At 42.8% G+C, this 27,626-nt stretch overlaps 1 protein-coding gene across 1 annotated transcript; it reads left to right on the top strand.

Moving 5' to 3' along the window:
* On the top strand, positions 1-27,626 carry APCDD1 (APC down-regulated 1). Its single transcript, XM_063166085.1, has 5 exons — positions 1-90; positions 9,490-9,673; positions 11,229-11,760; positions 20,725-21,046; positions 23,075-27,626. Exons 1-5 carry the CDS (start codon positions 33-35, stop codon positions 23,521-23,523), a joined length of 1,545 nt encoding a protein of 514 aa, XP_063022155.1. The 5' UTR covers positions 1-32; the 3' UTR covers positions 23,524-27,626.

The raw sequence follows: 27,626 nt of genomic DNA on the forward strand, positions 1-27,626 counted from the left end.
AGGAGCGGGCGAGGAGCGCTGCGAGCGGGGAGATGTCCGCGCCGTACGGCAGCCTGGTGCGGTACCTGTTCCCAGCCCTGCTGCTGCACGGTGAGTGCGCTGCCGGCGCGGCTCGGCCCCCCAAAGCCGCTGGGGTGCGGGGGGCCCAGAGCCGCCCTGGGGGCGCGGAGGGGCGCGGGTGGGTGGGTGCGCTCTCCCGTGGTGGCCGCGGGCGCTGGGTCCCGCCTGCCCGGGCGGAGGATGGGAAGCGGGCAGCCCCCGTGGCTCTGCCTGACCCCCGTGTGAGCGGAGCCCCTGCGCAGCACGCGTGGAGCGGCACCGCCGGTGTGGGTAAAAGCACGCCGAAAGCGCCCCGCTCCCGAGCGGGTGTCGGCGGATTGCGTTGCAGCTCCTTGGATGGAGCAGTTGGTCCGGGCACCTCGCACAAAGTTTCTTTACTCACCTCCGGCGAGAGCTGGCGCTGCCGAACTCCGGCGCGTTTGGCCGAGACGCCCTGCGGGGCCCGCGTTCTTCCTCTTATCGGGAAGCGTTTTTTGGCGTGGAGATGTTACCTGGGAAGGCTTCGGTGGCAAAGTGTGCCAGCACCGGATCTTGTGCGCAACTAAAATTGTTTTGCTACAGAGCACAAAACTTCTCAGTGTTCTTACACACACTCCTGCTTTGACAGCCTCTCAGTTTAACCCTGGACTGACATATCTCTGCAGGCAAAATTTTAGTAAGAAAAGTCAGCGTATTTAAACTTGAAAGTTTATCTTGTAAATTCGTTTTTAGGCCTTTAAACAGATAACCTATCTTTTCAGAGAGCCAGTGTTCTTCAAGAGAAACTTCTGAAAAGGAGGCAGTTTAATGAGCTGCTTAGGTATGTCTAACATTTGGCAGCCAGATTTGAAAAATCTGGGTATGATATCCTTCTGAAAGTGCGACTCAAGCTATTCAGCATCATTTTGGAGAGTGTTCCCAATTCTGAAGTCCTTTGTAGCATCCAGGCTCCATCAGTTAAATTTCTTAGGACCCCAAGCTTTGTTGTAAAAAGAGGAATTTTTTTAACTGTTAAAATGCAAGTGACCTACATGGATTCAGTGGGAGATCTGTGAGCTGGGGTTAAGGATTTCAAAGCTATTCCTGGGGTTGGTTTTGTGAAGCAGGGATTGTCTCTCTCTGTGTTTGTACAAGTGCTAAGCACACACTATGGTATTTAATAAATAATAAAGAGCATGGGCTTCTGATGGTATATTTTGTTTAGAGAAAGAAAGAGTAGGAGGCTCTGATCCCCAGGAGGGGGTCGATACTCTTCTCACAACTCAGCTATGAGATCCGGAGAGCGTAGAAACATGTTCAGCTGAGCCAGACCTGACAGGACGCCATAGGTGTTCTTTAAACTCTGTGATCTGAGATGTAAAAGTTGAAATGGGAGACTTGAAGTTAGAGGGTAAAGAGAGGAGGTGTAATTGCAGGGTTGGACTCCCTGGCTCATCTGCTTGGAATTACAGAGCAGAGCTGAGTGCTGGCTGGAGCAGGAAACAAATCAGGGCCAGTGATCAGATCAAAACAGCAGCTGCCAAAAGAGGATGATGAAGAAAAGTCATCCATTTCTTCCATCTGCAGTTATATTTCACCAAACAACATAAACCAAAGTTCTTGTAGAAAGATGCAACTCACTGCCTTGTATATGAAGACAAGGACCTTGGTAATGTAGCAGTCCACAGTTTGGATCAGAGTTTCAAGAGTTTGGAAACTACTGCCCTCTTACAAACTTGAAAATTATATCAGTGGCACTGAAATGTAGCTCGTGGAAATGTCTTTACCCTGTTGGCTTTAACTTGGTCTAGAGCTTTTCCATCCATGCCATAAAGTCAGTAGAAGCATCCTTTGATCCGCAGCTATCCCAAATTGCTAATGTGTAAGAATAACCAGCGTTCCCAGGGGACTGCAGTGTTAAGCCTCTCTGCAGCATGCAGCATTTTCTTTCTGGATTTCTATTGCATATGGCAATTCGAGGGTTAAAAGTGAGTGAGTGTGGGTGGGTGGTTGAGGCTTTTTAGGGCTTAAAGCTTTGTGACAGAAGTTAAAATATCCTGTAAGGCTCGAGCTTCTGCTTTCATTACATTAAGAAATGCCTGCTTTAACGTCACTGAGTTGAAATTTGGAAAAACTAGTCTTCATTAATCAAAATAAAACCTGTACATGTACAGTGTCACAAAAAAAAAAAAAAAAAAAAAAAAAACAAAAAAAAACCAGGTTTGCAGCTGGAAGTTGTCCATTATCACTGTTTTCTTTGCTTAGACAAAAAGCCACAGAAGTTTCAGATGCCAAACACTAAGATCGTTCAAGTCCAAAAAACCTGAATAATAAGAGCTACGTTCAAGTGGATTTAAAACAAATTTGGGTAATTTATTTTGTAAACATAACCTTTTCTTTTTATAAATACAGATGCTTAAAAAAAAGCTTTAGTATATTTCTGATTATGCTACTGTTAGAGTAATGAGTTAGAAACTTTAAAACAATTAGTTGACAACATCATGGAAATGGTACTAATAAAGACGATGAAAACAAGACTGATAGGCTTTTCGGAGAAAAACTTTTTATGCTTTTAAAAGTTCTCTGGCAGTGTTGCTTAAATTAGTTATATAGTAGTGTTTTATTTCAAAACTTTTTCAGGAAAATAATAAGTAAATGCATCAGGAGATATAAATACCCATAGCCATAGAATAAACATATATTGTGCTCTGTGCTAGAGACATATGTGATCTGTTTCCTCAGTTAAATAAAAAGATGGGAAGACACAGTGCTTAGTGTAAGAGTTGGAGAATTTGCAGGAAGAGTTAGAAGACGGACTAAATTTTATTCACACGTTTGTCAGAGTAAATTCCATTTCACTCATTTTTGTAGCTTGACTGTGGGCTAACACAGCGGTAAGATGTTGATGTCATCAACAGAGAGGACAACTTTTTTGTGCTCTGTAGGGTGTCTGTAGAAAGTAGGCTGGCACACAGTGGAGCCCAAAAGTGCCTCACCCACACTGGAGGCAAATACCTTCAGCTATCCAAGGCAAGGGTAGGATTTCATTAGTGAGGTGACTGTTTAGGGCTGGTAGAGGGCAGGATTATCTGTAGTGAGTTTGTTTAGCACTGTCTTCACTTGGACACAAATGCCAGGGGAGCTGGGGCCAACCAGCATGAATAAACCCCAGTGCCAAGGTGTGGGTACAGGATGGAGCAGATGCTCTGACAGAGGGCAGATGTTTCTTGCATAGAGGGCAAGCCCAAACTACCATTGATGCTGAAGTGCACAGACATCCTAGCACTGCACCCATTCCTGTCAGGGGCAGAGTTCCCACTGCCCTGAAGGAAGATGGGCTTTAACCCTTCAGGGTTTCATAAAGAAGCCCTCTTTCTGGGCAGTGCCATTTCACCTTGCGCATATAGCAGCAGCCATCCCAATTAAGAACTTCAGCTAAGCAGAGGTTATGGGCTGTGTAGCAGCTTGGCTCTTGGTTCTCTAACCTCTTCCAAGACAGGGCATTGAATGAGGACCAAGCTATAGGGTAACAGGGGACCTCCATGCTGGCCCTGCCAGCTTTGAGGGGGTTTCTTTTTAGCTGTCCCATGTAGACATACTTTGGATCCCTCCTCAGGATCTTCCATGCTTTGAAGCGTTCATTTTTCCTCTCTTCAAAAGCTGCACTTGGAAGCTCTGTGTGCACAAGAGAGGCAACAGATACATGTGAAAGGAAGTCATTGTCCTGTCTGCTTCCCTGGCCATAAAACCCGGCTTTCCTTTCCCAACCCTTTTGTTTGTAGTAGCTAATTTGGGCCCCAGTCTTGCGAGGACTCTTTGAAGTTTCAAGTGCAGGGAAAACACTGGTAAACACAGCTCGTGGCTTGGTAACAGGACATTATATTCTCCATGGCAATTGTGTAAGCTTGCACTGGAGCTAAAAGCCTGTCATAGGCATTATCTGACACTATCCCACATCAAGAAAAAGCATGATCCAAATGTCTATTTATTTAATTGTGCAGGGCAACTGCCCAGATAAGGAGAGCTATAAAGTTAATCCAGCCAATTATTCTTTATCTGTTGTAAGGTTTTTCCAGTTTCAGACAAGTTCTAACTTGAAAAGAGGTTGCTGCAGGAGAAAAGCATGAATGTTAAAATATTTCTGTCAGAGTTTAAGCCATTGCTTATTTTGAACTTATGCTATCACTCGAGGTTGTTTTACTTCATAATAAAATTTTGTTCTTCTGTATTTACATCACTAGAAATTAGGAAAAAAAAAAAGTGGTTCCTGCTGAGCAATCCCAGCCTAAAGCCAGGTTTGAATCCTACTCTGAGGTAACATGTCTCCAACGATCTAGCAAAGGATGAACCTGCTGAACACCTGGTAGCTTTCAGACTGGTTTAAAACGCTACACTTGGGCATGCTCGAAGCCGTGGTTTAGATTCTGGTAGAGACATTCATTAAAGTGGTAAAATCTAAACAGTTTAAGATTATTTGCCTTGTGCTTTAGCAGTCTGGCGTAGCTCTGAACAGAATTTGGCCTGGGTGTTGAGGCACAAATTAAATTAAAACTATCTGTGTTCAAGCACAACTCTACGTATTATCTTTGTTGCAGTTGTACAGTATTTGCATGCTATTTTTCAGAAAACCAAAACATTCATTCTAGCAGCTTGCAGTTTTTTTTCAGAAATGTTGGCAGAGAGCTTTGTCATAACCATTTTTGAATCACGTTTGGGTAATGGGCTGCCAACAGATTGCCCTTTTAAGATCTGTATTTTACTCGCAGCTATGTGCAGAAATCTTTGAAGAACTTGAAAGTAACCTATCTTCCCTTAACAATTATTTTTATCTTGAATGGTTGTTCCCACATCAGATACAGGTTTATAGGTCAACATGAGAGCCTGAAGCCCTCTGTCTGGTGTGGTACATGCTCGTATCCACGTCTTACTGGCGTGGCAGCTGTGCAGGCCTCCACTTTCCCACTCGGATGGATGTTGGATCCTGTAAAGTATGATCTGAGATCACAGGCCCTCAAAGACCTGTGTGATCTCTGAGGGTCTGGGCAAGGATCCCCAGTGAGCTGTAGCACCTCTCATGCTATATTCAGTTAGTTTCATGCTAAAGCTGTGTCACTGCTTGGGCTTGATTTTGAAAGGGAAGCTGGATATCAGCTCATCGTAACATGCTTTTGTTTTGCCACCTGGTATTTCAAGTGGATTTTGGAATTTTCCTTTTCCTTTTGAATTTGCTTCTTTGTGAAAACAAATGCTGTGGGGTAGGGGATACAATCACACCAATCTCTGGTTTGGTGTAGCTAAAGTGAGAGCCAACCAGACACTTCACAAAATTATTGTTATTCATCTCACGCAAAGATTTTTTTGTTTGTTTGTTTGAATTCTGTCACACTTTTGATTAGTAGCATAATGGGTGGATTTTTGGGTTTCTATTTTTTAACAAGTGGGTAATATTCCTTGATAACATACAAAAATTCAAACAGTCAGTCAGAGAGAGTCTGAAATATTCTCAGTTGAGTCTGTGATACTCAGTCATGGAGATACTGAAACCTACCATCTGTCAGTGCTATGGAGAATAGCAGACTTGGATCTCTCTGAATGAAAGTAATGACTCCAACTATGTTGCAACTGCATCTACTATCCAAAGTGGGCTTCTAAAGAGTCATGAAATTCTTTTCCCAGTTTTGTGAATGTATGTTTTAACCTTGAACCTTTCCAGCAATGTCTCATTTAACATGGCCAATTGGATCTTTTAAAATAAGTGAATCATCCCTGCAGTCCCTCAGTTTGCAGAACACCTCGTGTGCACTGCCAAGGGTGGGGCAGGGGGGCACTGCACTGCCTCTGAGCACCTCCTGGGAGGAAAAACACAGAAGATGGAATTTGATTTACTGCTCTGTGTGGGGAGCATTTCACTGGTCTCAGTATTTGACCTGCAGATGGTACAAGGGGAAGTTACATCTCCTTTGTGTGGCAGCTGTATCTACAGGCATATGTCAGTAACTGCAAAAGTGTTGAAATTACTTCTTTGTAAGGAAGGAGTTTGCACTAAATTGAGTAGTTACTTGCTCCAGCAAGGCAAACATAGGTAAAGGTCCCATTGCTGTCTCTCAATTTTATACCGTATTTCATATTCTGATATTCTGGTCCTGTGATGTTGTTTAGCATTACTGAGAGCAGCCCCAAGGACAAAGACTTGGAGTTGTTGGTTGATGAAAAGCTCAATATGTGCACTCAGAGCCCAGAAAGCCAAACATCCCAGGCTGCATCCAAAGCAGAGTGGGCAGCAGAGCAAGGCAGGGGATTCTGTCCCTCTGCTCTGGGGAGATCCCACTTCAAATACTGTGTCCAATTCTGGGGTCCCCAGCATAAGAAGCACGTGGACATGCTGGAACAAGTCCAAAGGAGGCCACAAAGATGGCTGGAGCACCTCTCCTGTGGCAGCAGGCTGATAGAGCTGGGGTTGTTCAGCCTGCAGAAGAGAAGGCTCTGGGGAAACCTTAGAGCACCTTCCAGAACCTAAAGAGATCCTGCAAGAGAGCTGGAGAGGGACTTCTTATGGAGGCATTTAGTGATAGGACAAGGGGAACAGCTTTATCTGAAAGATGGCAGGTTTAGATTAGATCTAAATCCAATCCTTTCTTTCTTTATGAAGAAAGTCTTTACTGTGAGGGTGAGGAGTCAGTGGAACAAGTTGCCTAGGAAAGTTGTGGATGCCTTATCCCTGGAAGTGTTCAAGGCCAGGCTGGATGGGGCCTTGACCAGTCTGGTCCTGTAGAAGGTGTCTCTGCCCATGGTCAGGGGGAAGTGGAACTGGATAATTTTTAATGTCTCTTCCAACCATTCTATGTGTGTGTTTTCTACACCTCTCCCTGTGTCTCTGCAGCCATCATTAGGTTCTCATGTCTCTCTTGATTACCTGAATTTGTTCTTGCCTTCATTTGTCTCAGTTGGATGGATAGAGTCCCAAACAAATACCTTCTTTCCTCTAGGCCTGTTGATGGAAATCTCCCTGCTATTCCCTAGCTGCAGTTTATCATTTGCAAGTTGCAGACAGAACTACACTCATGTGACATGGAGAGCTGAGATACAATTGCTTCTGAGCTGTATCAAAGAAGACACTGTGTAATACCACATAAAGTTTGACTCCTTTTCAAAACCTCCTTCTTTTTATTATTTCCTTCAGGGAATAATTGGGAATGTCTGATGTGGTTACTGAGTTTTTTCTTTGATATGTGCACGTACAAGATGGTGGCCTCCCAAAGAAGGATTTTTGCTTGAAGAAATTAAATCCCCAAGTATGCCTAAATGAATAAATCATTTCTAAATGCATCTGTATTCATGAGTCATATGACATGAACTAGGCAAAATACAGCTGCATAAAAGCAGTGGTACAATAAATATGCATTGAAAATAACCAGTTGAACAATTTCAAAACTTTCTTCTGATGGCAAATTTCAAACGTTCAACAACTTCAAAGGAAATGCGAATTTTCAAAGTCTTTTTTCAGTGTGAGATAATTTGTCTGCAGGAGACACCATGTTGAAAGATAGTGCTGGTGGCTACAGCCTCTGCCATGTACCTTGCATGGACATGAAGCAGAGGCCCAGCCTAGTCAATCCTGCCTCTCCAAAGATGTAGTCAGTTCCAGCAGAGCATCACCCTGTCATGGCTAGACCATTTCTGGCTGTGGAGTGGGAGCTGTTTGGTGCTAGCATGAGTGACTCTGCTCAGCAGTGTAGGAATACCTGAGAAATCTCTGACATCCAGAAAGGGAGAAGTACTGATCCCCTGAAAATCAGGCTTCTGTAAGGACATCTCAGGCAGTGTGCTCAAATATCAAAGTATTCCTAGTATTTATTACCTTATAGAAAGCAAGGCCATAAATTCTCATTCACATTGAAGAATTGTTTGTTACCTGCAACATAACAAAGCTATCAGTTTTTCCAGAAAAGATTTTGTAAGGTTGTATTCATTAATCTCATTAAATCCCAGTGTTGTTCAATGGTGAGCACTGTTTAGGTTAAAGTGTTTATTGTATTCTTTCTGATCATTTTTTACCCTGTCTCCTGGACAAGTCTTTGCTTCTGTTTAGCTGAGGAATTGCTGTTTTTAAATGGTTGACATGTATTTATAATTTTGGCAATGCCATTTTCCCAGGTGCTACCCAAGTTTCTTCCAGAAGATCTAAGACCTAGCCAACATAATAAATCACCTTTTTTCCCCTTTTTTTCTCTTTTTTATTTTTTTTCTCTTTTTTTCTTCTTTTCTTTTTTTTCTTTTTTTCTTTTTTTTTCCTTTCTTTTTTATTCTTTTTAATAGGAAATGGGAAAGACTTAAGAAAGTGTCTACCTAACACTAGGCATGTGCCCAAATGTCAGATGGGGCCTGGGTCATAAAGCATAGGATCCTGTACTGGGTGGTTCCCACTGGTGATCCCCAACAGCCTCATTTCTTATCCAGGTCAGCTGAGAAGGCAGCAGCAAATATGGGGATGAATCCCAGACCCTGCCCCTGGAAGCTCTTACAGTGAGACATCCCTTTCCTGAGATGGCTGCCCCAACTTCCCAGGCACCCAAACAGCCCCTTCACCCGACCCCTTACCCATTTTGTAGCCCTCTGGTGCTCAAACTCCTTCTGGTGATGTAATAGAGTTTCCAACATGTTATGTAAGGTTCATGTTTGTCACCTTTTAACCCCTAGATGTGAGGTTTTCTTTTGATCCATGTTTTCCAACATATCTAAGAGCAGGATGTGTCTAAAAGAGTAAAGGCACAATCCTTTTGAAGCTATGTATTCATTTTGCTCCATTAATATTGTGTAGAGAGCATGCTAGTAAATTCTGCATGTATACATTACTAGAAACCAAAATTACTGTGTGCTGGAGATAAAGTTAGCTTTTGAAATTCCTTTTCCCCTTTAAAATAAAAATAGAAGGATCTGCCTTTAATTGACCACCTCAGTCATCACAGAGGCTTCCTGTGTGCAGAGCCTTTGCTTTTAATATCTGTTTTCCCTTGACTTTAAAGAGTAGTCTTTATTTGCAAGTTTATTATAGAAGCGTTCAAATTAGAGGAGGGCTGAAACCGCAAAGTTTGTGTCCGGATCTGGATGCAACTTTCTGAAAGTTTGAAAGTCTAGGTTTTTGATTGTCCTGACCAGAGATTACAGAGGTGTCTCTAAAGTTCAGTTTCAGAGCCACATCTCCTGGGTGTGGAAACACAGCACTTCAGTTCGAGCTCTTTTCCTCAATTTATTTCATAAATTTATTTAGTGGATTATGACAGAAAGGAAGAGCTTCCCATTTTTTTTTTGTTTGTTTGTTTTCATAAGAGAAAATAAATGTAAACAGTATTTGCCCAGACACATAACAATATGAACAAGTGTCATTCAACACAAGATGGTCACAGTGTCTTTTGTCACATTGAAGGCCGACTCAGCAGGGTCTCATGATGTAATTTACACTTTCTGTCACAGGGCTGGGAGAAGGTTCTGCTCTTCTGCACCCTGACAGCAGGACCTACCCTCGGTCCTTGGAGAAGAGTGCCTGGAGGGCTTTGAAGGAGTCACAGTGCCATCATATGCTGAAACACCTTCACAATGGAGCCCGCATCACCGTACAGATGCCTCCCAATATTGAGGGCCACTGGGTCTCCACTGGGTAAGGAAAGATAAAACAAAATGCTTGGGATGAGGAAGAGAAGATGATAAAAAAGCAGAGAGGGAGGGATGAATATTCCCACTTCCAACAACAGAAATATTTTCTTTAATATGGTGATGCTCTAAATTCCAGATGTTCTCTGTATGTTTATGCATAAAAGAAGAAGGAGCAGCGTTATGAACATTAAAATAGCGTGCCATAAAGCTGTCTTGATGAATCAATTTAATGTCTGGATTTTAAGCAGCATGCTGTGAAATATCTTAAAATCTCTCTGAATAGGAAGGAGCCTACCAAGCTGCCAAAATGGATGCTCATTCAAACATAACATTGTACTATATTTGTCTCCATGCTCTTGATCCATTGAATGGGTCCTTGTTTTCAGAGCATGGGTCTAGCACAGGTTTTATTAGCAAAAGAAATCAAGAAGCTGTATTTCACTAGTTCTGTTACTCTTTATATCTGGTGACTTGTGTTTCAGAGAGCTGTTTTGCTTTCTGTGTCTCAGCAGGCAATATTCACAAGCTCATTGGAAGTGACTTGTAGTAGGAAAGACTGGGTTTTTTTTTAACAGAAAGGAGTGTATTTCAGGATGAGAGAAAATGGTCGCAAGTTCCTCCAGGGAAGGTTTAGATTAGATATTAAGAAAAATTTCTTCACTGTAAGAGTGGTCAGGCATTGGAATAGGCTGCCCAGGAAAGTGGTGGAGTTAATATCTCTGGAGGTTAACATCTCTGAAGTGTTCAAAAGACGTGTGGATGTGGCACTTGGGGTGTGGCTTGGTGGTGAACATTGTGGTACTGGGTTAAAGGCTGGACTCAATGGCCTTAGAGGTCTTTTCCAACCTTAACAATTCTACAGTTCTGTTTATAGTAAGCAGTGTAGAGGTGACAAGGGGAACAAGTTTGAAGGCACAGGAGGGCTTCCTACAGGAACTGGAATTTAACTGCCATTTACACTGCCAGGAAAAAAAAGGGGGGGGTGGTCATTGGGAAGAAAAAGAAAGAACTGACAGAACCTGAGTATTGTTGAATTTTTGAGTGGAAAAGCTCAGGATAGGATCCTGCATATCCACAGCAGACCAGAGATCATGGAGTTGCACAGAGAAGCTTCTAGAGCAGCTTATAAGCCAGTTCTTTTTGCTGTTCCCTGGACATATGACATTTCACTTTCTGATGTTATCAGTCATTCTGCTAAATCTACCGTGCAAAAGAGAGCAATAGATGTTAATAAGCTGCTCCTATTTTCCACAAAGAGTTGAATCACATGGTGGTCCCTAGACAAAAGGCAAAAGCAAAACACAATTCAAAGTATTTAAGCCTACAGGATAAAGCCTTTAGTAGATATGACACCATGAAGCAGTGTGCTAATAGCAGCAGGGGGAACTGTTGGATAACAGGCAGGCCACAGATGCCTAGTTCCTCTTCACTCCTATTCCTGCTGGAGGGATTTAAGCACCCAGGTGTCTCTGTGGACCCATGTGGGTCATGTTGCCCGTAGTAGACATCATGTGCCACCTTGCTAAAATGTTGTTTCCACACTTTGTTTCCTCCCACAGCTGCGAAGTTAGAGCGGGCCCGGAGTTCCTCACAAGGTCTTACAGGTTCTACCACAACAACACCTTCCAGGCCTATCAGTTCTACTACGGAGGCAATCGCTGCACCAACCCCATCTACACCTTGGTCATTCGCGGCAAGATTCGCCTGCGGCAGGCGTCCTGGATCATCCGCGGCGGCACCGAGGCCGACTACCAGCTCCGCAGCGTGCAGATCATATGCCACAACGAAGCCGTAGCCAAAAAATTGAGCGCGTTGGTGAACCAGACGTGCCCTGGATTTATCCCAGGAGATAGTCCCTGGAAGCACAAGGAGAGCTATGATTTGCTGAGAGAAGAGAACGGCTGTGAATGCACCAAAGCTCTGAATTTTGCCATGCACGAGCTGCAGCTGATCCGTGTGGAGAAGCAGTACCTGCACCTCAATGTAGACCACATTGTGGAGGAGCTATTCTTGGGAGACATTCACACTGATGCTGCTCAGAGGAGGTTCTATCGTCCCTCTAGTTACCAGCCTCCTCTTCAAAATGTGAAGGTACGTGTCTGGGGGTTTGCATGTGTCCTCTTTTTAAGACATTGCTGATAAAGCCCAAATCAGTCAATTGTTCTGAGTAAGTGCACTGATGTAACCTAAAATCTATGTGTGCTTCTAATACAGGGGGTTGATTACAGCCATAATTAACAGAAGATAACAGAACTTTGTGAGAACAGTAACTTTGCTGCAGTTTATGTGACTGCAAATATGGAAAAAAGTAATCTCATGAAGTAAACTCAGTGAAGGCCACTCTGAAGATGGAATCAGAGACTTGTAGGCAGAAGTGGGAGTGGTTGGCTGGGACCATGGTTGTAGGCTAGCAGCTGAGAGGAATGTTTCATATAGAACTGAGATAGCAGAAGAGGAACAGGCATCAGTGGATACTTCTATGGCTGTGGGGGCAACCAGGGAGAGAGGAAATCAAATATGAATATCAGCAGATGGAAGTTGAGTGATCCATAACCTGAAGAGGAGACAAGGAAATTGGAAGGTAAACACATGGAAGGGGCAGCATGAAGGGAAAAAAACTGAAGGACTGCAGAGGTCATGGATCCAGACGTAGGCACACACACTAATGAAATTAAAAACAGGTGAATTTTGAATGGGGCTCTTGATAATTCAGTTTTCAAAGGAGCCTCAGAGTGCCCTCAGCTTCATCGGGAATTGATCAACCCATAGTAAGCTAAATAAAACTCAAACAGGAAGCAGAGACACTGATGGCCTGTAGCAGGAAGGCTGTTATAGATCTTTCCTGGTGACATTTCAAAGGCAGGCAGCAATTGGAACCACATTGCCAGGTGCTGCTGCCATCAGTGTGCTCCAGCTGGGCACTGCCAAGTTACCAAGGACAAGTTTGAGTATTCTTTTTGAACTTACTTTCCCAAAATAGAGAGTTTCAGCAGCAGAAGATGTACCACAGCACAATCCTCTGCAAAATTTTGGGTTTTTTTAATTGACCACATCAACTTTACTGATTTGCGTGTGAGGGTTCTTTGCTAGATCTCTTCCTTACCGGTATCTGTAGATAGGAATTATCAGACACCAGCTATATTGTATCTGTTCTAGAAAACATTGTAGATCTTTTTCCAGCTGCTTGAAAGAGAGACAAAATCTTGATTTAAATCGCTGTAGCTGAGTAGTTTTTGTGGTCTAATCTAGATGTTTTATTCTGGGCTGATATATAAGACAGCAAATGCCTACATTTCCACCTTGTAGTAATTTCATTACAGTCAGAGCAGTCAGATGTACTTTCAGACAGCTTTAGAAAATTCAGATTGTTGTCCAGGCCTGCTGCAATTTTAGGTAATGATTTTCCTGCCTGCGTGTTCTGCTACCATAGCATCCTTTTTTCTCTCTAAAATATAGTGGCTCTAAAATACAATGTTCAAATTTAAGGGACCAAATTCTGCATAAGAGAGGTGTGTTTCTTGAGACAGGTTAGCTAAGAGGAGCTGGGCCTGCTGGTACTAGGCTTTCAGCATGATATAAATAGCAATACCATAGAAAATGAACCTTTGCTTCAGCTGCCATGAAAGATTCCAGGATGTGGGTTTGTTGGTTTGCACCTAAGCATGAAGATCCCTATACCAACAGGTTCTCAACAGGCATTCTGACCTGCTGTTTGCCAAAAGCAGGAAGAATAGTAACACAAGTGCTTTTTCCCCTTTTTTTCTGGAAGTCCAGGCAAACATACCGTTGAAAGGTTATAACCCTTCCTTTTTGAACTCTTTTCCTTTTTTAATTGTTGCTCCACTGGGACCCAGCTGAAAATGAGTTTAAATGCTAAATTGAGTTTAAAACTACAAGTCACAGACTCCTCTGGAAACTGGACACCATGAATAAATAGAAACGTTAAATCAACTTGTTTTCTTAAGGTTTCTACAGTCATACCAAGAGGTTGGGGAGGCCAGGAAATTGCTTCTGAAGTGAATCAGGTGTATTGTGTGGAATCTTTCATTTAAGGCTTTTTTCATTTCCTTTTTATTTATTTATATTTTAGACTCATAAAGGCCTGCCTAAAATAAGTTAAGAGGATTCACATTTTGAGTTAAATTTATAGTTAAGCCTCTATATAGAAGAAAGTTCCACCCAGCCCAAGAGTTTACACAACCTGTAAGTTGGATGTGGTAGCCAGATTCATTACTTATGTGGTTGAAATGAACGGTAATTAAAAACAAATGATTGCTGGATATGTTAGGAATGCCAAAGCCACATGATCAGGACTTTAAACAAATAGAATTGGACCTTTTCCAAATTCCTGCAGCGATTTTACCACGGGATGGTAAATCAAAAGGGCTGTCCAAAAACCAGACAGCTTTATGCTGAGCTACAAATCTGAATAAATTCACAGATTACTGTATCTCAAGTGTTCATATAGAATCAGGGAGCTTATAAAAACATATAATATGTCATCTCTAAAGGCTTTACGAACTCTCTTAGATAAGAACATACCTTAAACAAATTCCTCCTGTAAAATATGTGTAAGTTCTTGAGTGCAGATGATGAATAGGTCACTATATAGATTTATCTTGGCTGTTCTCTAACCTGGCTCAAGGTACTAGTTAGGACTGGCTGATGAATGGAGATGAACATCTTTGATGTCTCTTGGCATTGCAAGTTTATTGAGTGATTCAAGCTATCACACATGCAGCTTCTTCAGCCAGTGTGAGGGAGCACATGGCTGGGCAGGGCAGGATGGGGGAACTGCTTGGCCATCATCACATATGTTATACAAAATTTTCCCAGTTAGGACAACATCAGGGAGGCTGCCTGGTTAGTTGTAATCTCACAGAAGTATACAGGGACTTGTAGCATGAAGAAGGCTTGAATGCAGTGTTCGTTTTCTGTGCAGGACAGAAAATGTCTTCAGAAATGTCTGCTCTAAACTACAAAAAATGTGTACAATAGCAGTACTGGGAGACTTATTTGACATGTAATTGCCTCAGCAATATTGCTTTGTAAACAAAGAACTCCTTGTGCTATTTTATCATGTGACAGAGTAACTGGAAATATCAAAGCAGGGCTGTGATGACCGGTCATTCTGATTAGATCATTACTTAGGAATAAGGCTATCATGGCCAGGAACATCACAAGAAATCTAAAAAGCACTCTAGGATAACCTTCACTCTTTGTCATGCTCAATCAGTTGCTGGACACACTGTTTCAGTAATATGTTTTCCCTTTAAAATGTGACTAACGAATTAATTCTCTATTACAACTTTATTTACCTCTGGGACCTGACTTCCAGCAGCACCTGGAATTTGCAGCTGATACAGATTCAATGTATGGAGAAGGACTGGTTCTTGGGCTTTCCTTTAGCCAGGAAAGAGCAAAGGGTGCAAGGTTTCCTGTGCTTTTCAAAAATTTGAGTCTTCATCTCTTTGAAACACAATGACTTCATCTCTAGGGGAATGCTATGTACTTGTGAAGCTCCCAGGGAAATGCAATCATAAGTTAATAAATAGATGTTAAACACATGAAGTGCCTCAGAGAAATATGCAAAACTCAACCAAGAAGCACAATTTTGGCAGACAAAACTCCTTTGTTTGTCCGAGTGATGCCACTAGACTTCTAGGTTAAGGCAACACTTGAAGGGTGCCTTTTGTCCATTTTTACTTGAAAAGAGCTCTTGGTTAGGAAAACAATGAGGGGAAGCAAGGTAGGAATATTCAGAAGAATGGTCAGGTGGGTTAACTCCAGGTTTATGAACAGTAACAGTGTGTGTGGCGCCCTAAGGAGATGAGGGAGCAGCAGCTTTTAGCTGAGGGTGGCTCTGGCCGTGCTCGGCAGCGCTGTCGGCTGTGGCCCTGCGCCTTTGAAGGTGCCACATCTGCACTGAGCACTGGCTGCTCTGCAGCTGCAGTAAAAGCCTGCCACAACTCAAATGCAGCACCAGGGATCAAAATTAACCATTTAGCCTAGCCCAGGCCTCCAGGTCAACTCAGCATATGTATCTAAACTACTGTCACCTTCCTTTGGCATCTTAGCACAGTGGCTTCATCTTTTGTAAAAGGGCAGGGAAGACTCAGTGGTAATATTGCATGGTTTAGAGGGCTAGATAGGATGCTTTTTAAGGGCCTAATAAATACATAAGGCAGCTTTATTCAGGAATACTTTATTCTTGAAAATGGACATTCAAGCTGTCCCTTCGGGTTTTCCAGGAATTTTTTTTTCATTAATACTTCATAAAACATTCATTTCACCATAATTTAGTATCATTTTAATGGGACAGATGACATGCAAGCACATTCATCTGAGAAGTCTGGTTTTCTTTTTGTTCTTGTATTTTGCCCACACTAAAGTCATTTATACCAGAAAAGAACAACCAGAAGACTTTTGCATTTAATATTGGTGTTGTTTATTTCAGTTTTATGCAGGGTTGTGCAACAGAATCAACATCATAGATCAGACAGTTGTGCAATGGTAGTGCCTTGAGATTCCTTCACTATCTTTCCCTTCATAAGAGCAGTTAATAAAAACCATTCCTCAATATCTTAGAATATATGGTACGTATTTGCAGATAAATCTGAGCGTATCTCCACCCTCCTTCCTGCTTGCAGCACCTCTGCTCCCTACCAAAAGAAATATCCATCTGACAACTCTGCAAAGGAGTTACCGCTCTCTCCAGCATTTTACTTGCCTCAAGATTTTTAATTAAAGTTTTAAATCTTCGTTTCTCTTCATTCCATTTGGCAGGCTGAGTTATAACTGTGTCAGCCATGCTTGTCAACTCCCCAGAGCCAGCCTAATGCACATTAGTCAACTCAGCCTCATATGAGGTCATGCAAAGCCTGCAAATTATCATTTTTGTACTGGAGAGAATTTGTGGTCGTTTTTTAAAGTGTTGTCTTGGTCTGCAGTTATCTACAGTGGTGGAGGAGAGAGCCTGATACTATCCTGAGCAATTCATAAATGTGTCCTTGCTGTGGACTTGGCTCCTCGGCAGTGTGAAGCAAAGCCATCCAGCTTTTTTTGTTGAGCTGGAAGCATTTCCTTGAATTGATGTTCTCCCAAGAATTTCCATTTATACTCATCCTGGCAGCACTGGTTATTAGCACTAACACCTGGTACTGTGTTTCCTTGGGTGGTGAGGCTTAAAGCATGATTCATTCCAGTCCCACCAGTCCTGCCTGTGAGGTGTGCAAGGCCATAGCTGAGTGTGGCTTTTCTTCCCCCTCTTTTTCAGCCCTTCCCCTCAGGGTAATACATGCATTCATATGGCAGGGGTTTCTTACCCCAGCTCTTGTGGCTGTTGGCCCCTTCAACATCCCAGGATTCTGCTTAGATCTGTACTGCACACACAGTTCAAGCCTGAGCCCATGCCTGAAGAAATGCAATGCCTGGTCTCTCATCTCATGTCTCCCTGCAACAAGGATATGCTGGGTACAACATGACCGACCCAGCCACGTGCTATGTGACATAGCCAATGTCAGATAATTAGTCTTAGGCAGTCTTAGAATTCCATAGAACTTAAGAAAAAATTAAATTGTGCTGGGAGTGTTTCTGACTGTCCATAGCAATTGGGAAAAAGATGAAGGAACCTCATGTTTGTTTGCTTTTTTTAATTGGAATCCTCCTTGCTTGGCTTCCAGAGCTGTCTGTCCTTATTACCACTTCAGCTGAGACAGCAGGACGGAGTGATAAGAAAAAATGTTGGTGGGAATTTTTAGATACTAAGCTATTTTCTCCCCAGCTACAAGAACTGAGTTTTCAGCCAGAGATTCAGGCTTGTTTTGGTACACATGGCTTTGTGGATTAGTTCAGAAATTGGCTTTAAAGAAACACCTGGAAGGATGAGAAATGTTGTCACTATGGCTTTGGCACTGCAGAGCTGCAAGGAGTCACCCATCATGGGAAGGAATCTCCCAGCTATTTTAGGGCCCAGTCCTTCTAGCAAGGCCCCAGTATTAAAAATACTGCACTGTGCACCTAAGATAATCAAAACGTAGAACCTATGTCCATCCTGTCCTCTGCTTGTTTTATTGCTTTTTAGTTTATGTCATGCCCCAATGAGCTTTTTACTAGAGAGTTCTTAATCCTGTTTGGACTCAAACGTCCTTTGTCTCTGTTCCCTGTTTTCTTTGAATGCCTGTTTTTAGAAAATAATCTTTCCCTGAAACACATGGAAAGGGATTGAATTGCAAAGCCTCAGATAGTGTAATTAAGAGCCAAGAGCAGCTGACCTAAAAAAGCAAGAGTGAAATATACAGTCAATTGTTAAACATAAATTACTCCATAATTAAGCCAAATTGCCTCATAACAGAACTAGCTTTTTCCCTTGCCCATTACATGGGCAAAAAATCATACTGAGGGAATTTATACGTGGCATATTCTTCCACTAAGAAGTTTATAACGTTGTGAAAGATAGTATCACAGCAAAAAAGGTTTATGCGGGCTTAGATTCAAATGCTGGTCTCAAGAAAGCAATGGATTCAGAGTACATCCAGCGAGGGGCTGGAGCCAGCTGGTGTCTCACAGCTGTGAAAGGGATGTTTCTGCTTCCTCTCTCACCACCCCAACCTCTCCCTGCTGCACTCAGTTCGATGCAAAAAGTTTCTGGTTACCTCAGCCCCTTCATGTGGGCACACTGTCAGTGACTACAAGGCCATCAGGTGGGACATTCCTTAGCAGCCCAGCTGGCCAGACCCTCACAGCTGGGGCAAAGCCTTCACAATTAGAAGGGCTGCGCAGAAGTACAGTAGTTCAGGACCACAGTGGTCAAAGAACTACAAAGGTGAACTACAGACAAGTAACAGAGTTAACAGGGACCTTCCTGGGGTTTGCCAAAGGAGTCGCCTCTGCTCACAGTGTGATGGTGGCCAGTGGTGACCAAAAAAGAAAACAGGCTGAGTTGTTGTTTGGTTTTCTTCAGGTTTTGAACAAGGGCATCAGGAATCCTTGGTTCCCAGGTTAAATTGCCTTGGCTCACAAACTGGTTTTGGAGGATCAGCTCCTGGGAGGAAAATGTGTATATAAACCAAACCAATATACTGCTCTGCCAAGGTCTCCTCTAGGAGATGATAGAAGCTTTCAAATGCACTTCAGAGGAGAAGGGACTGTAACAGAAATTCTCTCCTACTATTGATAGATTCAACTTATATGAGTTATTTTTAGTTTTATAGCACTTTTCTTGCTTTCTGGCTTTGTGAGTGGGGCAATCACAGCCATAAAGTTACTGTCATCATTGCCCTTAATGTGTCAGGGAACAGTGCAGCCAGTCTGCTCCATGGCAGGACAGAAATGTGTGGTTAAAAGGCACTGGCATCTTCATCTCCAGAAAAAAAACATTATTTCTCTTACAATTGAAGATACTTTTTGTGGATATATCTGCAGTAACTTCACCAGTTGCAGTTAAGTTACTCAATTAAATGTTCTTTGTATTTCACTAAGGTACTGACAGACCTCAACCTGCTTGCACAATTTAGCTGAAAAAAACATATCTTAAAATTTGGTAACAAGCTCCACAGTGTTTGGAAAGGACTACATCCACTTCAAGAGCATGTCAGCGCATGTGGTCTCCAGAAGATCATGTGTTTAGGGGTGGAAAGACCCTCGGGAGGTCACCAAGTCCAACCTCCTTCCTCCTCAGAGCAGGGCTGGTGGCCAGCAGTGGTTCAGATCAACCAACACAGATCCTGTGCTTTCATCTCTCAAGGACTCTCCTCGATCCTTCCTGGAGAGAGGGAGGTGCACTGGCAGGTTACTCACATCCACCACATTCAAGCTGTGAGGTGTTTTCCTGAGGTGCATTGAGTTAAGAGCTAAAGCTCAAGATGCAGCCATCTGGGAGATTTACAGAAATACTTTTTCTATGTACACCTTTCCAGCCCTCTTTTTTGAGGCCTCTCTGAGCACCCTCTGTAACATAAATGCTCATATTCACAGCTCTTACTTTGAAGTCCACATGAGCTGCTATGAAGCTCAGCGTTTCTCCCCTCACTACCTTCAGCTCTGGCTCACTTTAGAGGTGACATTCACACCATCTTCATTAGTGCCCTGAATTCCTCCAATAAAATGACTGTAGGTAGCTTCAGAGAATCAACTTACAACACCCACAATATGTCTTTTACACATATTAAACAGGGTTTATATTTGCCCCAGACCAGACAGTCATCCAAAGTCTTTTCAGCAATAGTGAAATCAATGAAATGGCTGCTGTTCTGTGTCCCTAGGATGTAGAAAAATGGTCTATACAAAGTAACTATAAATGGTGTTGCTCAGAAGGTGGAAGCCTCAGCCTGAAATTTCTCCACAGACTTGGAGCCTGCAGGCCCCTCCTAAGACACCCCAGGTACTCACATTTGGGGCCAGGGGTACTTGGCTGCTTGAGGCTGCTGCATGGCCCACAGTGATGAGCCACCCTGGAGCTCAGCATGTATCACAGCCCCTGTTCCTGCTGGAGAGGGCCATAATAAGGCTTTCACCGTGTCCAGCAGCAACCAGCCACATCACACACTTCCCAAACTTGTGTTAGGGCTCAGCAAAGCTGAAAGAGTAAAAAACACTGGTTGCTATTCTCCCAAGGTGCCATCCAAAAAGAAAGAAGTCCTTATGACACTCATGTTTATCTACAGTACTTAAAGTTAACAACTTAAAGACAGACAAATAAGAGTTCAGCAAATGTATTGATTTCTGACACAGGCATTGCAAAATCCCTATCATCATAGTAAATTACCATCTGCCAGCTTCTTGTGTGATTTGAAGGATAAAGTCAGCTTTTTCTAGATCCTGAACTAAAATGTTAATTTCAGATAAATGCAGACAGGAGAATTCATTTCTTACATGCCCCTCTGCTGTGCAGTCTTATGAATACAAAGCCAAATAGTACCACTAACAAGATCAGAAATGACAATGCATTCCTTAAAGTGTGGAGCTGGTGTCACGTCAGCATGAGGTGGCTGGCCTGATACACTGCCCTGTATCCCAGGTGATGCCAGCTGAGGGTTCCTCTCTGCTTTGTTTCAGAACCACGACGACAAGTGCATCCCGTGCAGGATCATCTACCGCTCGGACGAGCGCAGCCCGCCCCTCCTGCCCCCCAAGGCGGACCTGACCATCGGGCTGCACGGAGAGTGGGTGAGCCAGCGCTGCGAGGTGCGGCCGGAGGTGCTCTTCCTCACCCGCCACTTCATCTTCCACGACAACAACAACACCTGGGAGGGCCACTACTACCACTACTCCGACCCCATCTGCAAGCACCCCACCTTCACCATCTACGCCAAGGGACGCTACAGCCGCGGAGTCCACTCGTCCAAAGTCATGGGTGGCACGGAGTTTGTGTTCAAAGGTAGAGAAGCGTGATACAGTGGGGAGGGAGGTAGTTCTGGACCAGAGCAGTTTCCTCATAATGACTTGGTTGCTGATGATTTCATTCTGGGATTTTCAGGAGTTCATAATTTCTTGGGAAGTTTGCAGGCATTGTGTCAATGCCCAGCCAAACTATACAGCTGCATGGCATTTCACACCACTGAAGCAATACTCATTTGAGGCAGAAGTCCTTAAGTACACACAAGAAAATAAGACTCCACATTACTTAGTGATCTTGAAGTCCAGTGGCCAGTCATCAAGCCTCTAAAAGAAGTGGTTAGATCTGTGTCCTAGGGCTCCTTCCGTAGAGAGAAAAAAGCATCTTCAGAAGGCATTTCAGATCTGAAGGGGTATAAATAATTTTCTCTGGAAAACAGATGCAGCAGCATGCATCTTTTCATGTGCTCCCAAGGGGCCCTCAAGCAAATAAGGGTGTCCCTAAAGACAGCTCTGATTAAAGATGCCAGAACAAAGACAAAATGTATCCAACCCAAAGCCATTGGGTACTTTGGAAAGCAGCTCTCGGTGGTGACGCCATCCATGGCTGAGAAGCTTTCTTTTGCAAGCAGCCCCATGGAACCCTGCTTAAAAAGAGAGCTCAGGGGCCTGAGCCACTCACACAAACAAACATCTCCAAACACAACATCCCACCACGGCACCAGCCCCAGCGGAGCCTCTGGTAGCCTCAAGCCCTCTGTAGGCTCTTCTCCTTATTTCAGTTACCACATTACAAGTGTAAAGCATCTTACATGGGTCTAATTTAGAAAAGCATCCAACTAGAAGAAATAATTTATTTATCTGAGATGTTTTGTAGGAGATGGGAGATGCCCTTGCCTGTCAGAACTTTGGCTCTTTAGGGCTGCATGTGCAGCATGTCCCAGCTCAGCTCCTGGCATCAAATCCAGCTTGCATTTCTGGTTTATGTTGTGCCAACGTACCTTACAGATCAAGGTCACTAATTTGGGCTTAGGTAAAACTTTCCGGTTCAATTTCTATAAATTACCTTTTACTCCAGCTAGAGTAAATAATGTGAATTGTAGAGCTGTTGAGTCAAATGGCTGTTTATAAAAGCTCAGGAAAAGCTCACAACAAATCTTACTATAAAATGATCTGCAAGAGAATTTGGGATTTTTGTATGTTGGGAGGCATGAGGGATGGTTATTTGCTTCTGTTTTGGTAGCACCAATCCATTCAGATCCCTTTTTTTTGATATACAATGTCAAACACACACCAGGAAAAATCTCTATTCAGCTTCTGCAGGCTCATTCATTTTGGCTTTTCTCAACTTCTTTAACTTGGCTGGAAAATGAAACTTTATATGCCTTAAACTCCTTTGAAATACAAGCAGGTTAGAACTAAAGAAACTGCAGCAGTTCTACATTTGATACTGCAAGCTGCAGCCAATGTTGAGAGATGAGAAAAAACATCTTTCTGTAGGTCATCTATATTTTATAATTCATGCAAAAAAGGACAGGTAATATAGGATGATAGTGCAACTGTGTTGTTTTACAGATCTCCCAGTGGGAAGTAATTATTTTATTAGGTTTGCAGGGTAGCTCGCAAATGTTAAGAAATGATGAAAAATATGTGATAAATGCCCCACTTACGAATTAATACAGGCAGTAATAAAACATGAGTAAAGTTTTATTGTTTCCTCTTTTCCTTATCTCCTAGTACAACAAACCAGGCTTTATCTGTGAAGGATTGTCTGGAATTTATGAAAAGCTCTGCTTAATCTCTGGCTGAGATACGTGGCCATCAGGTTTTCTTCAGCTGAGTTGGAGGGAGGTTGTTCTTTGCAAAAAGCAATTTTTGCACAGACAAAGACAAAGACAAAGACATTAAATGGTGCTCCTAGATTTGCTGGCCACACCTGTAATGTGAAAAACAAGTTTATGAAGAAACAAGGGGAGACAATTTTGATTTAACAGGTGTGCCCCAATCTGCACGTTGGCTTTGCTGTTGTTTTCGTCCCTCCGCTAACAGCTCCCCTGTTCCTCTCTCACAGTGAATCACATGAAGGTCACTCCCATGGATATATCCACAGCCTCGCTGCTCAATGTGTTCAACGGGAACGAGTGTGGAGCCCAGGGATCCTGGCAGGTTGGGGTTCAGCAGGACGTCACCCACACCAACGGCTGCATCGCGCTCGGCATCCGCCTGCCTCACACCGAGTACGAAATCTTCAAGATGGAGCAGGATGCCCGGGGCAGGTACCTGCTCTACAACGGCCAGAGACCCAGCGACGGCTCCAGCCCCGACCGACCCGAGAAGAGAGCCACTTCCTACCAGATGCCTTTAATTCAGTGCACCTCATCAGAACCCAGAGCTGAAGAGTCACACGAGGAGAATAAAATCAGGCTCTACAGCAGCAGGGCACCGGAAAAATATCGCAGCACCCCAGCTCTTGCTCTGTTGTTTATTTGTACTGTGTCATATTGGGACATTCTCAGCTAGAAGCGAGGAAAACTTCTTTTTCATGACTACAGAGCCAGGATTCCACCAGACTGGGGGTTGTTTTTCTTCAGACAGAAAAGGACATTTATTTTCTTGATGCACTTGAATGCCTGAGAACTGTTGTTCTTTTCCTTACTTCCCTCTTCCTCCTCGAATCCCGAACGGCACTCGTTTGATGTTTGTGCTTTGAACTTCATCCAGTCTGATCCCTGGCCTGACACGACTGCACAAAAGTAATTGCACTTTAGGACTGCAGACTTCTGGGGGGAGGGAAGGGGTCTCCTTTTATTTTTTTTTTAACTGCTGGGATGAACTCTATGATCCTGCTTCAGTCATCTCTGCCATCTTACTGTTGTGGTACTCTTATCCCCAGTGCCTGATTTCTCATCAGAATTTAGCTCTGGGGAAGGGCTCGGTGTTGTGCCAGTACTGTGATAGCAGCTTCCCCCTCTGACTTCACAGCTCTGATGTAGATATGTATATAAGGAGGAAACCCACAAAGATTTATCTTGCCATTATCTCACAGCTCATAATACAGAAAGAATCAGCAAATCAACAGCCCTCTGTTCAAAAAGTGCTAAATTTGGGTTGATACCCCTAATTAAAACAAAAATACTCCAAGTAATTTAAGCTGTTTTTACAATCATTAAGTTGTAAAAATAACCAGTGGTTTAGTATTTTCTCATTCAATTAACTTGGCTGTGTAATTGCTTCGAGGCCTCCCTTTGTATCTAGAGAGTAGCTACAATGAAGCCCCCTCAAAGCCAGCCAGCAGCAGCAATTTTCCTGTCAGATGCAGGTAAGCTGCCAATACGAGGCTGCAGGAAAGACTTCCCATATTCCTGAGGCCTTACGTACTCCACGTGCAGTACTTGGGTGAGCTGGGTGGGCAGAGTAAAGCAAATGGGATCTAATGTGTTCTGCAGCCCTATTTAGCTGCATCTTTTTAGTCATCTGATCTTGTGTAAGAACAGAGAAAAGGGTTACGGCAGCAAACACACTGTAGTAAAACAAGAAAGCAGCTGGAAACACCCCCTTAGATGGAGGAACACCAGCCCAGTCTTAGAGAAGGAGGAGCAAGAGATGCACTAATGCAACCACGTCCTTCCTTTTCTCCTTGCTGAAGTGTCCCAACACATGCCATGGTTTTATGGAGCTTAAATCAGCATTGGTATGGAGAGACACTGCTGGGAAGGTGGAGAGACAGCCCTCAGAGAGCATTTGTCAACTAGAGCCTGCCCTGGAAACTCTCAGGTTTCTCTCGGTGGTGAATACATCCTTTTGTGCACTGATGCAAGTCAGAGCAGACTCTGGAAGCAGTAGGGGAGATGTTTAAGGCCAGCAAGGGGTTGGAAGTTCATAGATGAACCACGTTCCCATGCTTTAATGGGGAATGAATTGAGAACGTAGCTTAATCGTGTGTTTGGGCTGTGGCTTTTACTGATGTACACATTTTGGCTCACAGGAAGAGCAGGAACATCTGTAAGAAACATAAAGAAAAAAGTTGTAGTGTTTCTTCACAGCATAAGCAGCTGCTAGCTGCCCAGCCCAATACTGTGTCAGAAAAAGAACCTTTAATGTATTATTTTCAGTATCCTAGGGAAAGTATGTTTTGAATGAAAGTCTTTCAACTTTACATAGTTAATCTTCATACTGACTACTATAGCAAAACCATTCCTTGAAAACATGGATGTGACTTTCCTCAGGATTGGAACAGAATGAGTTCACCTAGTTTTGAGACAGCAGAAAGACAGGGGGAAGGAGCAGTATCATGGATAGATGCACTGCTGAGTCAGACCACATCTTTTCATATTTTTCCTCAGACAAATAAAAACTCACAGAAAACTGTTACTTAAGAGTCAGGAATGGAGCTCTGGTTGGCTCAGTAATCACCAGACAAAGTATTTATCCATCCTTTTAATGTTAGATCCTTCTTCAGCCTGTTGGAAGGATCTGAAAACTGTGGTGAATTGAGCCCAATGAGCAACAGCTGTTCTGATCAGCATTTCTTGATGTATTTTTTGCTCCATGCAGTCAAATGTACTTGAAGAGCCAGCTCTGGATCAGTTGCTGGTGGGGAGCACAGTTTTAACTAGAGGGTCAAGAAGGAGGCTGGATGCCTCTGACAGAGTAGCTATGAACCAGCATGGAGTTTGGTTTTCTCTAGATTGAGTTTTGTAGTCATCAGAGTGATACCAGCATTTCTCTAACTGGGCTACTGAGCTGTTACAGTCAAACAAGTCCCCTAAATACCTGCTGCATTTCTGACTTCTATTTGAGATCTAGCACCAGGAGTGAATTCACACTTGGGTTTTTTTTAAAGGATGGGTACTGTGTGGCATTCCTTGGATCACACAAGACAAGCTGCTTTTACCACCATTGACCACTCCCATGTGGTCCTATCTCTGAAAAAACATCCGTGGTTAGAATTGTCAGACTGTGTCACTGGTTAGAATTGTCACTGTGTCACACATACTCAATCCCAGCTGAAATCTGCACATCCTTGTGATGCAGGATGAAAGCAAAGACCAAAGGAGCTTTTCCACAGCATGATTTTCTATACTTATCAGGGCAATCATCTACAGTTTGTTAGTGCCTTGTGACTCCTCTGTAAATTGTCTAATGTCAAAAATGTTGCAACAGTTTCAAGAGAAAGATCTGTCCAGTTATAACCTCTAAAAGCACATTCACATCTCAGCTGTTTTGAATCACAGACTCTCAAAGGTCTAGGTTTTAAAAGGTTTATGGTTAGACTACATGAAAATGTAACTCACTGTACAAATTGTACCATAAATGTTCTTTTCCCCCTGTTATTTAAAGACACTTAAAAAGGAAGTATTTTTAAAAGATCTTCACAATGCATTACATGAAATCTTACTGGGGACTTCTGTAGTTTATTTGTAGTGTTGACAGAAACAATTTTATGATCTGGGTTCTTAGCATTTGCTGCACCAGCTTACCTCCACGTGCCTGTATATTTTTAATTTTTCTTTTAGCCAATACAAGTCAAGTTGGACAAAGCTGTAAGTCTTCAGAGTGCACAGTTTATGTGCTGGTCTGTATTTTCTGTGAGGCTTCTCCTTGCTTGCAGGCACAGAACGAGGAGCTAAGCTTACCCCCTCTTTTGGTTTCATCACTCACTAAATTAACTGCTGCACAGCACCACATACATATGTGACACAATATATTCCATTCATTTTATTTCTCCAACCTGACCTCATGTGCTGGCAGCCCTGGCTGCTGAAGAGGTTAAGCTGCAAGTGGTTTAGCAGTGAAAGACCTGCAAGCTGGGTGATTTGTCCCTTGCTGAAATGCAGAAGGTTTAAAAAAAAATTTAATCCATTAATGTTGGTATCTTTAGCTGTTGCCAATGTTGCCAAGACAGGTGAAAGCTTTTCCCTCAGTAATATCCTACTCAAGGATCCACCTGACAGAAGAAATGGCAACCTAAAGAAATGCTTAGGCAAATTGTTTCAAGAGGCTCTATTCAAGAAATAGGACAAAAGGGATCAGAAAAGTCAAAACAAGTGTTCTTACTCAGTTTCTATACCATTTACTTATTGTGCCTGCTGTCCTGGGGTAGAATGTCATTTCTATGAACAGAAGTTTGTATTTTAAGATATAATGTCAGTCTTGCTTGAGTCGGAGTGTGCTTGCCTAAAGTGCAGGATTTTAAAAGAAAAAAAAAAACTTTTTATTTTTGTAAAGTTATAGAAGATATTTTTCTTCTCAGCTATGTTCCAGATTAAACTGCTGGGGAAGTTTAAGCACTTGTTAAACTATTGATTGAAATAAAAAAAAAAAAAAAGCCTAACTGTAAAATTAAGGATTTTTTTCCTCTTCTATATGTTAGTTTCCTGTTCTGTTGACTCTCTAAGTGTAAAACAAATGTTTGGTGTCTTGGAAAGAAAAGCCAAAAACCTGAATGTTGAGTAACTTGTGCACAGAAAAGCTCACTTTTTACTACATACACATTTTTTGTTTCAGAACACCTCTGTCACTAGGAACAGTTCTGATGGATACAGACATGGGATTTGGGGTTCACAGCACATCTCCAGGTTTTCTGAATAAAATTGTGGCTGGAGGTGCCCAGTGAGTAATGA

The sequence above is a fragment of the Melospiza melodia genome, chromosome 1 (genome assembly GCF_035770615.1).
Source record: "Melospiza melodia melodia isolate bMelMel2 chromosome 1, bMelMel2.pri, whole genome shotgun sequence".
In the NCBI taxonomy this organism is placed as follows: Eukaryota; Metazoa; Chordata; class Aves; order Passeriformes; family Passerellidae; genus Melospiza; species Melospiza melodia.